The sequence below is a fragment of the Rhea americana genome, unplaced genomic scaffold (assembly GCF_003343005.1).
Source record: "Rhea americana isolate MKP2758 unplaced genomic scaffold, rheAme1 scaffold_118, whole genome shotgun sequence".
Classification (NCBI taxonomy): domain Eukaryota; kingdom Metazoa; phylum Chordata; class Aves; order Rheiformes; family Rheidae; genus Rhea; species Rhea americana.
The window spans coordinates 245,405-262,930 of NW_028185239.1; the positions used below are offsets into that span (position 1 = coordinate 245,405).

Consider the following 17,526-nt stretch of genomic DNA (forward strand, 5'->3'; position numbering starts at 1 on the left):
TGAACTCCATCACATCAGTATCTCGTATGCTTTTTTTTTTTTGAAAAAAAAAAAAAAGAAAAAAGAAAGACTACAGTGTCTGTTTTGATAGGGGTCTTGAAAGTTTATCCGCTTCCTCTGGACGTGGCAGGGTAAGTAAAATGAGGGAACAGGTAATATCTGAGGATCACTTGTGCAGCTTTGAATAGTAATCAAATAGTATCTCAGATGGAAAGAAAAAAGTCTAAAAAAATTCTGTTAAACTTGGGGGAGGTGGAAATCTTTGGGCTGTGTGACTTCTGAAGCAAATTCCCTGGGCAGCACTGTGAGCAAGCATACKTCACACACTGTACCATGTGTATATATATGTATACACACAAACATATATGTGTATATGTATACATGTATGTTACATATACATGTATATACAAACACATATAAAGGTGCATCTATGTGTGCATATATAGAGGGAATTTATTTCTATAATCATTATAGAGGGAAAGCCACAAGTATATAGCAATCAAATAAATTCCTAGTAAAAAGCCCTCAGTTTYACTGGTATTCAGTACAGCCTCATTTGGCCTACTCGTCAAATCCTGCATCTTTAAAAAATAGATATGGCCACRAAAATAAATACAGTCAGGACAGAGCTGTTTAAAGGGTGATTTTACTTTGAGACTACATGGCGTGCTTTTAAAAAGATTTCATGATATGAAGTGCTGCTGACTTGAGCTGATCGTCTGCTTTCCAGACAATAAAAATAGGACTGTCGCGGGATAACCACTTAGCTCCACAGCGCCTGGCAGTACGAACCCAGCAAACGGGTCTCGCTTACGCGAAGCCCCCTGCCATTGCTCTCCTGATAAAAGGCTCCCAGGCACCACGGCTTGGCCGCTTAGGAAGACGAGTGTAGATACCGAGCTGGACCAAACGGCCCAGATGGATGTGGAAAGCCCCCGAGCCTTTGCACCAGCGCCGCGGTGGCTCCATGGGATGCCCACGCTGCTGATCTCGGCGGTCCCGGCGGCTTGGGRGGGCCTCCCCAGCTGCGTCAGTCTTGGTTCATACGGGGCTAAAGCGCGTGGCTGGAGGGCCCCGTAACAATTTTGAGTTTGTGGTGGCACATCCTTGCTCTGAGATTTCAGGGAAACACCTGCCTGAGTTGAYGCGTGAAGGGGCCGTTTGGCAAAACCCCGAGGAGCTGCGCGGGAGGGCTTGGGACAGCGGCACCGGTGGCTGAGGTCATTTGAAAGCAGGCAAGACAGGCCACCGCTAAGTGGCTTTCAAAATTGCAGCTTCAAGCGTTTCCTTTTGCCAGTTGCTCTTAAGCACCATTTGCTCAATGAAGAAGAGATTAAATTCTCCCACGGAGATAACTGTGATCCATATCAGGGTTTTGAAACACGCAGGATCTGATTGACTTTTACTAAGTCAGGACCAGTGAAGGGTTTGACTGAAGGTGTAGKATAGCCTCAAATCTGTGGCGGGTATTTGCATTAGTCTTCGCTTTTGCTGCAGCCACCAGCCACATGGTGCATCAGATGGACCATAAAAATAGATATTCTTCCCCTCCTTTTTTTTTTTTTTTTGGTAGATCAGGTCCCTTTCTTTCCCCTTGTTGGGCTGCGCTACCTTGAAATCTTGCCAAGATGATGGACATGACGGAATTCGGGGAGGCTGCTCCCTTCCTCCGAAAGAGCGAGAAGGAGCTGATGATGGCCCAGACCGTCGCCTTTGACGGTGAGTTGCCCTATYTGTCTTTCATGCTGCCGGGGGCTGGGCTAACCTGAATAAGAGTTAYGTCCATAGTGTGGATGTGGGAATGYGGAGCTATCCAGGTTGCAAAGCCTGTATTGTCACTGCTACGCTATTGCTGTTGTATGAAGTAGCTGGTTTAATCAAGCTTTGATTTCTTTATTCCAYGAGGCAATAAAAAGCCCTCAGGTAGCATTAACTACAAAATAATTCTGGTTGATTTATACTACCTTAGTTAATTTATTATTGGTTAGTACTAATTTATATAAGTTTAACCTATATTGAATAATTAATTAACAAGATTTGGAAGTTAAGATCTATACAAACTGCTCTGCTAAAGTAGATAGAGATCGTTCCTTTTTCTCTGCCCTTTTGAGAGGAGGGTGCTGCACACTGATGTTCCAGCAATGAAAGAAATTCTGCGGTGTGACTGGATGTCCCGTTATATTGTATCTGTATGTCTGCTGGACTTGCCCTCTGCGTGACAATCTATGATCTTAGATCCCAGTTTTCCATAAGTTAGTTTTCATAAAATGGATCTATGTGAGCTTTGAGGTGTAATAGTAAGTTTGAGTACATCAGTAAGCACAGTAATAGGCTATTCATAGCACCTGCTGTTAAAAGCAAGCTACCTAAAGCCTAGTGCAGCTACTCTAAGCTTCCAAAAAGAATTATATATAAGTTAATGCATAGTWATTAATATTGATGTTCTTCAAGACAAACTTTTGAAGAATGTGCAGACATAAAGTTAAATTTGATAGCTGTCAGGCAAAAAAAATGCGGGCTGTATTCCTCATTCACATAGCAATTTTCTGTGTGACTTTTAGCAAACAGCTTAATTTGGGCTTGGCTCTCAGTTCCTCTGTCTGCACACTTATGCTGATTATGAATTTCCCATGGAGGCTGAGGCAGTGTTTATGAAATATTTTGACACTTTGTGCTGGAAGGACCTCTGGATGCCAAGCTGTCATTTCAAAGGATACACAACATTTGGGAGCCCTGTACCTTCTGTTTTGGCATGCAGCTCTCATAGTATTGCAGATTTRTTGTGGCCCCAGGGGTTTTGTATGCTTGGAAAAGTAACCTTAGCAATCTAACCTAAAGTTGGGCATGGTATTACTATTTACCTGAAGACTGAACCCTGTGCCTCCTTAATTTCACAGGGAAGAAGAAATGTTGGGTTCCCGATGAAAAGAAAGCTTATGTTGAAGCTGAAATTACAGAAGCCAGCGGCGGCAAAGTGACCGTTGAGACGGCAGATGGAAGGGTACAAAACCTTTTTTTGTCTAACCAGTGACTAATGAGGCCCAAGTGCTAAGCTGCAAAAAATACATAACGGKTTGAATGCCGTTACCTGACTCAAAGCATTCATGAAATAGGCTGTGAACGAGAAGCCCTGATGATATATGAAAATGACATATACAAAACAACCACGGGCAAGTAAAAACACAGTAGAGTCTAAAGAGCGTCGGTGGCTGCACAGCAGTTGGCAACCTGTGAGCGGAGGTAGGCAGTCAACCAGTTCTGGGTTTGATCCAGCAGGGAGAAACGAGGAGAYGGCAGGTGAAATCCCATGCTRTAGTTAGCGTRTTCCACAGTCTTACAGTTATACTCYGTATTTTAGTCACYTCAGCCTTCCCTCATTCTTCTGCTAGCTGCGAGAGCGAATGATATTATGYGCGTCTGAGCTAAAGAATTTACCTCTGTGGGGAAAAAACGTTCTCCTGCAAGGTATGTGCTGCAACACAGGATCTGCACGTTTTCCAGCGGTGTCTTTCCTGTCTGTCTTTGCAGATCATGACTATAAAAGAAGATGACGCACAGTCGATGAACCCTCCCAAATTTGACATGATTGAGGATATGGCTATGCTGACCCACCTGAATGAGGCGTCAGTGCTGTACAACCTGAGAAAGCGCTACAGCAACTGGATGATTTATGTAAGGGTCATTACTTGATATGTTTGGAAACCTGCATTCCAAATGCTGTGACGTTTGATCACGTTGTTTTCTTCGTATGCAAGTTACAACTTKGCAATGCCACAAAACTGAGAGTCTTGCTCATTTTTTTTCAAGAAAACACTGCTTGCAGTTGGTTTGTGACTGAACATAGACAGCAGTGAATGAATAGGCTTSTGCTCTCGTTCTCAGTTTTTGCTTGTTTATCTTGCAAAGTGGTGTCACTGGAAATATTCTGCAGTTAAAACCTTCTGGAGGTAGTTAAAGCCTTCTGGTCTCTTTTGTCCACTCATACTATTAATCTACGTTATTACTAGCTATGGAGGTTTCCTTGTTAAAAAAACAATGCCTCAGACTTAGAGTATACATGTAAYTTCTTTTAATTATGAGCCTTTCTATCTTTAGTTCTCTTCATTTTCAGCACTGATATCTTTCTTATTTTGGTCTGGAGTCTCCCCTTGGTTTGTGTCTTCCCCATAAAAGCATTAAGCATTAATTTCTGTCAGCAGCAGAACAAGCTTCAGTAGCATCTAGTTTCTTAAGGCCAAATTTTGCCTTAAGTTTGCTATATCTGAAGTCAAAGTCAGTGAGAGTGATGTGTGTATTTCCTAGCCAGTTCCTATTCCAGCTTTTGTTTTTGATCAAGAGATGAAACCCCTTGTTTTTCATTTAAACTCCAACCATCATACACTTTCTGCATATATCTAATAACCCCTATATATGGTYATGTAGAGCCCTAAAGCATGGCTTTGTCTTGGAGGTCAGTATAGTTAGACAATGAAATTTGTTGTCTTGCCTGAATCCAGTTGTCAGTCCACTGGTTGTGCTTTTTCCCCCTTGCAGAACGTGATTCTGTGACTCATACAAAAGCCCATGTGTAGCAGGTCCTGAYGCTGTATTTAGGAAAGGCCCCTGCATTTTACCTGAAACTTTTACAATGTAATTGAGCTCATAACAGAATATGCACGTGGGGCTTTGCCCATGTAATATCTGGTTTTCTCTGAAGACTTCTGTTTCGACCCAGAGGAAGTACCTGAAAAGTTAACGGCTAACGTCTGTCCCCAGATCCATGGGGGGACAGATGTTCTCCCTCAGAACTGCTAGGCTCTCATTAATTAATATAGATAGCTTGAGGAATGATTATGGAGACGGATTTTTACCAACTATGTTTCTCCAAAAGCCAAAAACRCTTTGCGGCTTTGGGGAATAACACTATGGAGTTGTTTTCTCTCTGAACATCCAGCTGATCCAACTCTAATTTGCCTAAGGTGCTCACATCAAATTAATAACGGGAGACTGTTTCTCCCAAATTCCCCTTCCTAAGAAYGGAGTTCAGACTGGGAAGCTGTAAGTTTTCTTTGCTCCGTAATCCTTATTTTTAAGAGGAAACAATTATTGTAGGGGAACAAGATAAAAAGCTTGGACCCAGAAGAAAGTCTGTGCTGCTTCTTAGTTCTGCTGAAGGGGCTGCTCCTGTTTGCTTGTCACTTGAAAATATTTTTTGCCTCTGCAAAGCTATTTAATATCTGTCATTTAAATATCATCTATTGCCAATAGGAAGCACATAGCAGATCATTGGCTTTAGAAACACATATCAAAGGCATGCTAAAAATATAAAATCAGATGGGTACTCATTTTTGAAACCGGCTAATTCCTACTTGGTTGACTGAGATTTTTTTCTTATTCCATTCTTTCAGATTTTGTTTTCACTCTTATTTTGGGTCCCTTTCTAGACCTATTCAGGTTTATTCTGTGTGACTATAAATCCCTACAAGTGGTTGCCTGTCTACAAGTCGGAGGTGGTTGCTGCGTACAAAGGCAAGAGGCGCTCAGAGGCCCCTCCTCACATCTTCTCCATCGCTGATAACGCATACCATGACATGCTGCGTAGTAAGTAGCACTGTTCRCTTTCAAATTTGATTTCACTTCATTTAGCCTATGTGATTGATATGGGATAGAGCTTCCTGGGAGCATTTGCAGTGCAAGCCCTAAGCACTGAATATGTAAATACTCAACCAGGAATGGGAGCTTAGGAATTTGCACCAGTAATTTTTATTTATTTATTTATTTATTTTCCTCACTGTCCCTGTGGTAGCTCTGATAACAGTAAGCTCCATGCACTGCTTATCTGTAAGGCCTGTAGTTCCTAGGTGTCTGGACTGGGATCATCCAGCATGGTTTGTAATTGAAATGGGCTAGCCTCAGAAAGGCTGTAAGTATATTCCCAATTTTACTGTCAGTTTATGCTCAGAGTTCTAATGCTCATAAGTTATCTACATTCATGAAAAGCAGATGTAAAACTTGCCTATTCAAATATTTCCACAGAAGAGGCATCCTCACTTGAGGCAGCTCAGTATCTGGTGAATTAATGTAAAGCTGTTCCAAACTCTTCTGACACAGTCTTAACTCGGAGGCAATTAATAAAATGATCTGATAGTATTTGTTGTATTATTTGTATGAACAAAGAACTTGGTGCCAGCTATCCATGTTGCTGCATGCACATCCTTTGCTCAGACCTGTTGTGGCTCCGTGCATCAGTATTGCACTGACTGCCTTTGCTGGGGTCGTGGTGCTTGTCTTGTGGGAAACAGCTCCAGAGTTTTGTGAAAAATCTGCCTGCCCTGACCCTTAAGCGGCTGCAAAGACAATTTATCAGCAGAGGGCAGCAGTGATGTACTTACACCAGGTCCTACGAGGTTGCAGAGAGAAATCCTGAAAAAAAAATAGGGGGACACATGCTGCTGCCACCCAGCTTTAATAGCACGGAGAGTGCCACAGCTGTGAGGGGACAGAAGTGGCCAGGGGAAAGGGGCATCCTGAGGTACACATGCCTGCAAAGAGATGCCGTTTTGTCAGATACGGGTGGATTACGGCCAAGCTGGGTTAAATTAGTTATTGATGTAAGTTGTTGTGATGAATGGAATTAAAAAAGGATAGAGGAATTTAATCTCCATGGTTTGGGAAGTTATTCTCATTTTAGCATTTACTGAACTTGATTAATAATATAGTATGGATGCAAAGTGTTATTTTAAATACTTTTTTCTGCTCAAGCCATTAACAATAGGGAGACTATAAAATTGCATCAGCAATGTGTGTAGTGAAAGACAAGTACACATAGAATGCAACAGTTAGCAAACAAATCGTAAAATTGTTTGGGTTGGTCCAGTAATACAGGGTCAGATGTAAGCAAAGATGTATTCAAAAGTCAGAAAAGAAACATTTTGCTGATAGGAAATTACGTCCAGTTACAGTTTCACAGATATATGGAAATGTTCCTGACTGGCAGGTTTTTAATACTGACTTAAAATATAGAGGAGGGTTCAGGGCAGAACTGGCACTGCTGGAGGTTGCTGTAGATGACAGTTGTTTTTATCTTTCCATCTCTGCTTCTTATGACTCTCTCCTATTCTCTTGGGAACAATTCTGGAATAGCTGGTACTTATTTGCAGTGATAATAAGCAATTTGTACAGCCTACTGACTTTGCCTCGTTTACTTGCCTTTTTATTTCTCCCCAGATCGGGAAAATCAGTCTATGCTGATCACGTAAGTATTTCTTTTTGACAGATTTGAGATTCTGTTGTTGCAAAAAACCACAAAAACTAAACAAAAAATACTTTAAAAAAGAAGGGAAAAATCATCTGAAGTACAAGTTTGCTGGTGAAAGCTCGGCTAAATTGTCTGGAAATTGATGCAAGTCCAGTGACTGGCCTTTTGGCCATCTGACGGTTACGCTGCACCACAAGGGAAAGTAGTAGCCAAGGCTCAGATAGAGCTGGCCTGCTTTCTGATCCCCCTTTGGTGTTTGTTCCAAGCGCATGAAAAAGGCTCAGCAGGCAGTTAAAATAAGCTTGTTCCAGGGTTGTCCTTGCTGTGTGCTGCCTAGTCTGCTCATAGAAGACTTTCTCGGTGTGGTTGCCCTTGCCACAAAATACATTTAAGAGCGTTGGGTGAACAATTGAATGTATCAACAGAGATGACCACGGTAGAAAAGAAGAGGCGTATCACTTGCTGGCAAGCCTAAAAGATGGGGAGCTGGGTGTATTTGTTGCTTTGTACCGTTCTCATGTGCTCTTGGATAATGCTGGGAATGTACTGCAGGTTTTCTGAATGTTTTCCAATTCATTAGCTCTATATAAGTACACCCCGGTGCCTGAGTCTGGATGTTTGTAGTAGAACTTCATGCCCTTAAAAGAAGTTCAGTTTAATACGAGTTCATATTAGATTTCTGAGACCAGTAGCACAAAGAATTAGTAGCTGTTATCGCAGGCATTTACCTCTGTTCATTCAGTCAATTTGGTGTGATTTTGCACTGGAATAACCAAACAACAGGTTGCAGAAACCTCTCAGCATCTCGGAGAAGTGCCTGTGCAGAGGGAGGAGCTGGTGGGACTGGCAGGTAAAAGGATGAACTGCAGCTGGTTGAGCAACATCATTGTTCCCTTTTTTCTTCCCTTAGCGGAGAATCCGGTGCTGGCAAGACTGTCAACACGAAACGGGTCATTCAGTACTTTGCCACGGTGGCAGCCCTGGGTGAACCCGGTAAAAAGAGCGTAAGTCTGCCAGCAGCGGTGGCCTTTCAAACTTCCCAGACTTTTCTATTGTGTGCAACTAACCTCACAAGTCTATACCCCAAACGCCAGAACACGCGCTAGACCTCAGCAGGCATGGTTAAGAAGAGTATTTTTCCCCTTTACTTTGKGAAAAGATATTTCTGCCTCTGTAAGTGGCATCACTGAGTCTGCAGGTAGAAGGCCAAAGTAGTTCTGAACCTGCTGTGCTCCAGATGGGACAGCCAAACCCCTCATGAGTTTGAACAATTGCTTGTTGCCCCCTCTCTTTTTCTAGCAGTTTTAGCTTTGGTAATGTTAAGTACGTTTGCAAATATATTAAAGTTGGTCAAAAGCTGGGGAGACTTTGAGGATTTAAAAAAAATCTGTGGATTTTTTTTTTTCACAGAGAGCCTAGTGTTCAAAAGCATAGCTTTCTCATCAAAATGTCTGTTTTGTTGAAAAGCTTTTTCATCCACAAAAAAAGAATATTTTGACAAGAGATTTTCAATCAGTTTTTCTGTATTTCCCTTTGGATAAGTGCTATTCTGCATGTAAGTGCACTCTAAGGTTACACTGAATATTGTATTCATGTTGCTTTTTATTTTGTATTGCTAAGAGCTATTCACTAAGTGTTTCATTGCACTTGGAGTCTCAACACACTTCTACAGCAAATTAAATGATTCCTATGAACTCTATGTATAAGGCCAAAATTTCAGCCAGCCTTGGATTCTGTGCGCATTACTGATGTCACCAAAACTTGATACACATTCATTGGAGGCCTGCAAAGCTCTCTTAAAYGGTTGAGTGCTCAAGAGCTGGCTTTTTATGCCAGTGAGGTTGGTGCTCATTTTAGTGGCTAAAGTCAGATGTGCTCATGGAATAACTGTGCAAATAATAGATATTGCAGTTGGAAGCTTTTCTTAGTAGATTGCCAGCTGAGGTTACATTTTATCCTCATTATCACCCCTTTTTACAAAGAATCCAAAAGTTCAGGTGCAGCAAGATCTAATTGTCTAAAGCCTGTCTGTTTGCATTTACGTCCTTTTATTCTTATCACCCCGTATCAACCTCTTCTCTGTGCCCAGTTTGTCTTTTGGCTCCTTGTGGAACACCTCTAGAGCAAAACCTGGTAGATGTTTGGACTAGGGGTAAAAATAACAAGCTGATAGGAACAGCACTTGGCTATTTTGTGATACACGGGGAACATAAAGCAACAGCTGCACAGATTTTTTGAGGCAAAAAATCCTGCTGCTTGCTACGTCGGTGCCAGCTAGATCTCTAACCTTGCTAATCTTMATCTTCTGTGATGTCCTTCATGTTAGTTCTCACATTCTGTTTTTTTTTTTCTGTTTCTCTTTTGATAGCAACCAGCTACCAGAACTGGGGTAAGTAGTCAGCTTCACTATTTTATCTTTTCCACACGCAAATGGTATCGAGCTCTGTTGACGCATTTCATGACCCCTGGCATTGCTCTTCATGTGGTTTCTCAGTGGAGGTGTTCCCTGGGGCCCAAGATGTGAAAGTAGTTCACTTCAGCAAAACAAAGTCAGTGGGAGTGGTAGTTAATCTCCCCAAATGCCCAATATTTCGAGCTCTGAGTGCTTGCAAATACATTTCTTTTCAGTGCTTGTGGCTCTCTTCAGTAGCCTCTCTCCTACACACCTGCACACGGTTGTCTCCATGTGCTCCCAGTACRCTGAAAGATATGGTTGCTTCATCTGCACGTGGATGGCATAAAATACAAAATCCGCAAAGCAAAGCAGTAGAGAGCAGCTCAACATTTAAGGCCTTTTAAGCTCTTGATATTGAGTGCTGATGTTGCCACTAGGCTGTTCTCGCTGTGCCTACCCCTAGTGGGGAGCTAAATTGTTTTGCTCAGGATGGTTCTCACTGTAAGTGAAATGCATGGCTCCTACAGTTGCCAGCTGAATTTTTAGCCTGCAGGTTTCTCAGCAGTATTTCAACCTTGATTTCTAGGGAACCTTGGAGGATCAAATCATTCAAGCAAACCCAGCCCTAGAAGCTTTTGGAAATGCCAAAACCCTGAGAAATGACAACTCTTCACGTTTTGTAAGTCTAGAATCTAATAACGTCTTGTTCAGCAAGGGCCAGTTAATAACATCTCTGTAATAATCTTTTCACAAATTGTTTCTAGTTTCGTCTGTTAGAATAGCTGAATTTCTGCACAGGTAAAGAACTTAGGCAGGGAAAACTATGGGGAAGATTAAAGAAAAGAAGGAAAAAAGAGCCACCCTGAACAGCTGTTCCATGCCCAGGGAAYGAAGCCTGGTTTTATGAAGCCCTTCACATCCCCTGACTCCCCACGGCAATGGCAGATCCTCCCCAGGACGGTGTCTTCTGCATAGCCTTATCTCACTACCATGTTTTCCCTTACTTAGCCAGGATTGCTYCCTCTTCCCACAACATCACTCCTTACTCTCTGTCTGAAACATAGCACAATTGCYCTGCTCTCTCCCACACCTTTCCCCTCTGCAAGTGCACGCAGATAGCTACGTTTCCTCCACGTCGTCTACTTCTTTTGGCTGAGTAAGCCCTCCCTGCTTGTTCCTCCRTGCTGTCATTAACTTGGGCATCTCGCCTCATTCTCATTAGGTGTGCAGGAGAGAGATCTCCTTGCGAGCTCTGCCTCTGCCACAAGGGCTTGATGTTGGCTGAGAAGCTCGAAAGAAATGGTGCGAGGATGACAGTCTGAGTGTGTAGCCCATGTTTCCCTAAGAAACCCCCTTAAACAAAACTGAGATTTGAAGAGGTGGAAAAGGTCAGMRGTTGTAAGCACCTCCAGGAAACCACACAATTGTTTGAGGAGTTTGTCAGCTGGAAYGGAAATTAATATCAAAAAGATAAAAMCCACAATGGGTTTTAATATGATAATTTGGATAAAATCTACTCAGAGGTTTTCTGAAATACAGTGGATGAATACACAAATTTTATGGGCCAAATGATATAAAAAGCACAGCACCTCACTGACGTTAAGTAGTGCGTTCAGGTCAGGGTTGCAGTCGTGGAGGAGTCCMGACTGCGTGTCTCATGACCAAGCTTATTGCCCTGAGTTCTGCTTTACAGTAAAGCTGCATCGTGAAATTTAATGCTGTGAGCATTCCCCTGTGCCTTAGCCTGGCAGAAGAGGACACTGTTATCCTTTCCCCACGGGGTAATTACATATCAGTATGTATGGCTTTAGGCTTAGAAAAGTGCAATATTATTGTTTAATATTTCTCGCCCAAAACCTGCCTTCAGAAATCCAAGGAGTTTGCATGAACTGAATTTTTTGACCAAATGATTCCCTTTAAGGAGCATCCTTTGKTTACCTTTGTGTACAATATATACATTAATTAGATTATTCTTCCATGTGAATTAGGGAAAATTTATCCGAATCCATTTTGGAACCACGGGCAAGCTGTCATCTGCTGATATTGAGATTTGTAAGCAACAAGCTCTTTTCTGCTTCTAAAAATACAATTTCTCATCTGATACCTTAGAGAACCTTTCTCACTGATTTTTTTTTTTTTTTTTTTTTCATTATGTGACTAGATTTACTGGAGAAATCTCGAGTGATTTTCCAGCAGCCAGGTGAAAGAGACTATCACATCTTCTACCAAATCCTGTCGGGAAAGAAATCGGAGTTGCTGGGTAAGCATTAGATGGATGCACATCTTGCAAGAACTGACCTTCAGCTGAACAGGCAGTGGCTGAAGAGGGCACTTAAGGGAAAATGGCTATGTTCAAAAAGGCTCTTATGCTTCYACTTGTCAAAACTGAACTTCCACTGACAAATAGGTTTTTAAAAGGTGGTGTTCTGACGACAGTAATAAAGCCAGTTTTTCCATGATACATAGGTGCAGGTACCCTTTACAATGAAGTGATCTTACAGATTATAATAAGGGAATGGAGACTCAGACATGACTCTTAAAATATAGCATTATAAGGGCAAAAAGCAGCACACTGAATTTGTGTAGTCTAAAGCCTCAAAATATCCAGAAAACTGCTTAAGCCTCAAAAAGCATTTATGGCAATAAAGCCTGTAGTACCCTGACTTTACATATAMGGAGATTGATTAAAGCTCCATAAAGAAAAACCTGTTCTCTCTTTCTGCCCCAAATGCTAGAACTGGCATCCTATCATGCTGCATAACGAAGGAGAATATGCAAAGGTGCACAGAGCTCATTACGTGAGAGACCACCTTCCAGGTTTCTCCCTGCTTGAACGTGGTCCCATAGACCTGCTGGAGAAGAATAGACAGCAGATGAGATCCCTGCTCCCATMTCCCAGTGCTTTGAAAAAATACTCTCTAGTTATTTCTCTAACTCTTTCCCCAAGTAATGTGTTTCAATTACTTTAACCTGTGCTCTGAAGAAACACTAAAGAGCTGTTTTATTCCTGCACTAAACTATTACTAAGCCATAGCAGTTATAATCTGTTTTGAAGTCCTATTATTCTGACAATATGTGGTCAAGTCCCTAAATCCCTAACCTTCTTAGCTTTTATGTGACCTAATTAGTGAAGATTAGGGGAAAGACTTCAAGGAAGTGCTGCACTTGTGTGAGAATCTCTATGCTGGGAAAATGTACTCCTTCTCATAAACTTTCAATTTGTATAATCCACATCAGCACACACCCTACTTATCAGCAGAAGCACATCCAYGGGCTCTTAAAGAGGCTGAAATCAATAGTGACTTTGTTTTATATCAAGATGTATATATACTTACATATAAATATGTACATATCTAAATATAGACAAGTATGAATACAGGCAAATATATAAATATAAGTAAGTCTATATAATAAGTATAAATGACTACATAGCAAAGTAACATATAAAACATACAGAAGATCTGACTTTTTATATATATATATTGGTAGGCACATGTATGTACACACACACACGTTTGTGTGTATGTATATGTATGTGTGTGTGCGTATATACACGTGTGTATCCCATGTTTCCCTAAGAAACCCCCTTAAACAAAACTGAGGTTTGAAGAGGTGGAAAGTGTCAGAGGTTGTAAGCACCTGCGGGAAACCACACAATTGTATGAGGAGTTTGTCAGCTGGAACGGAAATTAATATCAAAAAGAAAAAAAGACAATGTGTTTTAATACGATAATTAATCATATTACCATGTAACAATCATTATGATAATATTATATTATCATTAATATGATAATTTGGATAAAATCTACTCAGAGGTTWATATATATAATGTGTGTGTATACACACACACACACACATATATAAAAGGCTGAAATCTAGACCAAAGCTTGGTCTGCTGAGTAAGGGTGAAACTTCTTGTTGACTCAGGAGAGCAGGACTTGCCCTGTTGTGGAGCCAGCTWGCTTTCTATAAAACAGCTTCACTTKTTTTCTGATAAGGAGGAAAAGGGAGTAGGAAAGAAGCGGAGAATTTTGTTCAGACTTGTATTCRTTGAGAGCTGAGTGTCTTCTCCAAGTCTGAAACTCATTTTTTAAGGAGTCTCATGTAAATGGAAGGTACCATGCCCATTGTCACTAAATCATGCTAAAACCCTTTTTTCTCCTCTGTATTTGGATGGGCTCTTTACTCCCAGAGCCTGGCAAGGCAGACAGGCAGGGCTATACAGGAAATAATGACCTTGGCATATTGCAAGACATCCTTAGTAGATGTGTATACAGTATCCACATATCCTTCTTATTCACTCTATATCTTGGGTTAATCTTTTCAATCTCCATTTTATTGGGATATCCKAAATGGATGGCAGTTTTGACCCTGGCACTTCTTTTACAGATATGCTACTGGTATCTACCAACCCATATGACTACCACTTTTGCTCACAAGGAGTAGTTACAGTGGACAATTTGGATGATGGAGAAGAATTGATGGCAACAGATGTAAGCAAAATTTCAAATTAGTACAGGCTTAATAGGTACACGTGGAGAGGAAAAGTACTGACAGGAGCCTAATTTCTGTCACTGACATTTTTGGACTAAATGGAAGTAGAAGTAGGTCTCAATTGCTTTCATAATATGAAGCATGAGGATTGATAAACTATTATGCTTTTGAATGTGGTCTTGCTCCATGTAATGTCCATGGGCACAATGTTATTATCACTTTGATGTACAAAATCCTGCGTAGTGGAAACTCTCCCAGTTCTCCCCAGCCACTGCTGGGCACCCAAGCTGTTCCAGTGGCTACTTTGTCAGATAATGCCCCTTGRGAAGTTAGTAATATCTGCCATGCAAAGGTAGATTGTGGTGCTTCAAGACGKCATTGTTATTGAGGAGGCAAATGACAAAATATCCTGGTGTTTCCTTTTCACAGCAAGCCATGGACATCTTGGGATTTGTGCCAGATGAGAAGTATGGTGCCTACAAGCTCACAGGTGCAATAATGCACTTTGGGAACATGAAATTCAAACAAAGACCCAGAGAAGAACAAGCAGAGGCTGATGGCACTGAAAGTAAGAAAAACACCTAACGTTGCTCCTTACCTTTAAAAACCTGGCAGGTATTTAGAGTAACATCTTATTGAGGAAGAAACAGGTCCTTGCTGCCTCGATCTTGCGTGAGGTACTCCTTCCTCAGCCAAGAGTGATGTATTTCATTTGTAGTAAGGCTTATGCAGTGGCAGGTGAACTAATTTAGTAGAAGGTGAATAGACACAGTCAGAGCAACCTAATGAATATTCACAGGCCCTATGTTTTTGCGACTGTATGAACAAAATGTCAAAAGTTGTTGCCTTCACTCTCTTGTGTTTCCGGTCTTGCCTCTTTGCTTGAAGGAGGAGGAACTCCCTCAAGCACCTGAAATAGTTTTTTTTAATTTTTTGAACTGTTCATGATCAGTGTAAAGATCTGTTGTTTTCCCTAAACCTGAAGAGTTTCTCAGGTATAATTCTTGTACCAATTAGAGTCTAAGCTGAGCTTCTCTACTGCATGGTGGAGCACACACACACCTACCACAAATCATTGGAAGAGCAAAGTTATGCAGTTTCCCTTAGGAAGTGGAGGTGCTTAACATTTTTTTGGCTGCACATGTTTTCARGTAGTAATTCCAAGCCAGCTGAAATCTTGTTTCTCTTGCTCAGGTGCTGACAAAGCTGCCTACCTAATGGGAATCAACTCCTCTGATTTGGTTAAGGGTTTATTGCACCCTAGAGTAAAAGTTGGAAATGAGTATGTGACCAAAGGTCAAAGTGTTGAACAGGTAAGAAGAAACTTTCAGAGCATTTGGGTGCCTGTCCTGCAAGTGCTCTTTGAGGGTTCAACTCYTATGTCCCAAAAAGAGAGACAGCTGCTAGAAATATTAACATGTGTCTGTGTTACACGAACAGTTGGATCCTCTTGTACTCATTCTCTTGTTATATCCTCAAGYTTGGGGAATAGAGAATGACGGAAGGAGAAACTGATAGATAGTAAAGAGACTAACAAAGGAAAGCAAGGCCAGTACCGCCTTTGGTAGCATTATTTCTGCAATGTGTTAGTAGCAGCTATTCAAGGAAGCTAGATGAAGCAAAGCCTCATGAGAACTGCTATCTAATTCTAGATCTGAACAGATAGCTAGGAGAGCTGAGCCGTAGTTTATTTATTCACTCATTCATCGTTCATGTAATTTTAAGCTCTGTGTGACCTCAGTTGCCTAAAGGCAATATCCACCTAGAGGTACCTCTTAATTTATAAAACAGAAGGCCCTAGATTAGCACTGCTGCTTTTCTGAAATTTCTTAGCAGTGTCATAGATGAGGCTTCAGCGTTTTGGTGATGATAAAAATTGCTGCCTGAAGACAGATTGCGATACAAGCTCAGTAACCAGCAAAATGCTGGAGGCAGCTATATCCTGTTGATATAGTTGAGTATTTGGCAGGCTGAATGGCATCAGCACCATTTGGTTATGTTTTATGYTTATTATTTTGATTGCTCTTTCAACCTCCTGCTTATGCATTCAGGACACAAGTCCAAAGTCACATAGTTTCCTTCAAAAAATGAAAGCAGACTGCGATGAGTAACTTGAGCACAGAGCTCCTCTATTCTTACAGTGGTTTTGGACTTTTACACATCATGGCTGGCGTCAGGCACACAAGCTTTATGGTATCTAACTTCCATGGCAATGTAAGGGATTAAACTATTTGCAACTTGCTGCCCAACTGTTTTCCATAAGGCCCTTTATTAATACTTYATGTATGTATGTGCATATATGTGACTGCCACATATATACATAACTGTAATTCAAAGAAAAATGAGCTCAGATAATGGGAGAAGCTGTGTGTTGTATTAAATACGCACTTCTGATTATATGAACCATTATGAAATTTCACTTAAACTGCAAACAGGGATTGAAAAAGACTGCCATACTGAAAACGTTGTGTTTCATAATGAATCCTGTTCTACCTACTGGTGTTTTGAAACATGTATTTTAGGTTTTGTATGCTGTCGGTGCCTTATCCAAGGCAGTGTATGATCGAATGTTCAAATGGCTGGTGATCCGTATCAACAAGACCTTGGACACTAAGCTGCCAAGACAGTTCTTCATYGGAGTCCTGGACATTGCTGGGTTTGAAATCTTTGATGTGAGTATTAATGCATGAGGATTTGGGGGAAGGTTGTGAAAGACACTACGCAATAGCTCTTGGGTGGGGGCTTCTTTTTCCAACCGCACAGAAGGTAAACAGCCTAGAAAGCTGAAAAGCAAATAGTCTGTGTAATTTTGCAAGATTTTGCAGTGAACAGATGTAACTAACAGCATTTAGCACAACTGGACATGCTGACAGCTCCTGGGGAGGGACGAGGCTGGCAACCTTCAGCAAAGAGATCATCTCGCTCGCTTTGGGCTGCGTTTCAGGAGAATGCATTACGCCCACTTTCTCTCTCTTTTATAGGGTGTAATATTTCTCCCACTTTGTATCATCACTGTCAGCAGGTATATGTGAGAAAAGCGCTTCACAACTTGTGTTTCTCAGAACCCCTTCGTGAAGGCTGGTGCTTCATGCTGTTACTGCTGCACGCTGCTCTGCGGCGGAGCAGAGCGCTTGGCTCTGCTTTGCAGGACTGGTGTGGCACGCTGCTGAAGGCGGCATGGTGCCCAGYGGGGGACCTGAGTCAATCTGGGCATCCTGGTGCTCCACGGGGGGACTGCGTGCGAGGCAGCTGGCTGCCTGCAACTGACCTCCCTCCTCCTTTGCCTCCAGTATTATGCTCAGTAGTTTCTCAGTYGGTTACTGTTTCAGAGGTTTAAGATGTAAAGGGTTTTGTCTTTGCTTTTCCACCAAACTCTTGCCATAGTTAACTGTGTGCCGAC

At 41.6% G+C, this 17,526-nt stretch overlaps 1 protein-coding gene across 1 annotated transcript in view; it reads left to right on the forward strand.

Moving 5' to 3' along the window:
• The first annotated feature begins 1,605 nt into the window (after positions 1 to 1,605).
• Positions 1,606 to 17,526, forward strand: part of MYH15 (myosin heavy chain 15) — a 47,629-nt gene continuing 31,708 nt past the window's right edge. Inside the window, exons 1-14 of the mRNA XM_085319002.1 lie at positions 1,606 to 1,719; positions 2,898 to 3,001; positions 3,529 to 3,672; positions 5,424 to 5,580; positions 7,207 to 7,234; positions 8,148 to 8,241; positions 9,606 to 9,626; positions 10,219 to 10,311; positions 11,621 to 11,684; positions 11,794 to 11,892; positions 14,022 to 14,125; positions 14,556 to 14,694; positions 15,321 to 15,439; positions 16,649 to 16,798. Coding sequence (XP_085175128.1) covers positions 1,629 to 1,719; positions 2,898 to 3,001; positions 3,529 to 3,672; positions 5,424 to 5,580; positions 7,207 to 7,234; positions 8,148 to 8,241; positions 9,606 to 9,626; positions 10,219 to 10,311; positions 11,621 to 11,684; positions 11,794 to 11,892; positions 14,022 to 14,125; positions 14,556 to 14,694; positions 15,321 to 15,439; positions 16,649 to 16,798 — 1,407 coding nt within the window. The 5' untranslated portion in view covers positions 1,606 to 1,628. The remainder of the gene's footprint in view (positions 1,720 to 2,897; positions 3,002 to 3,528; positions 3,673 to 5,423; positions 5,581 to 7,206; positions 7,235 to 8,147; positions 8,242 to 9,605; positions 9,627 to 10,218; positions 10,312 to 11,620; positions 11,685 to 11,793; positions 11,893 to 14,021; positions 14,126 to 14,555; positions 14,695 to 15,320; positions 15,440 to 16,648; positions 16,799 to 17,526) is intronic.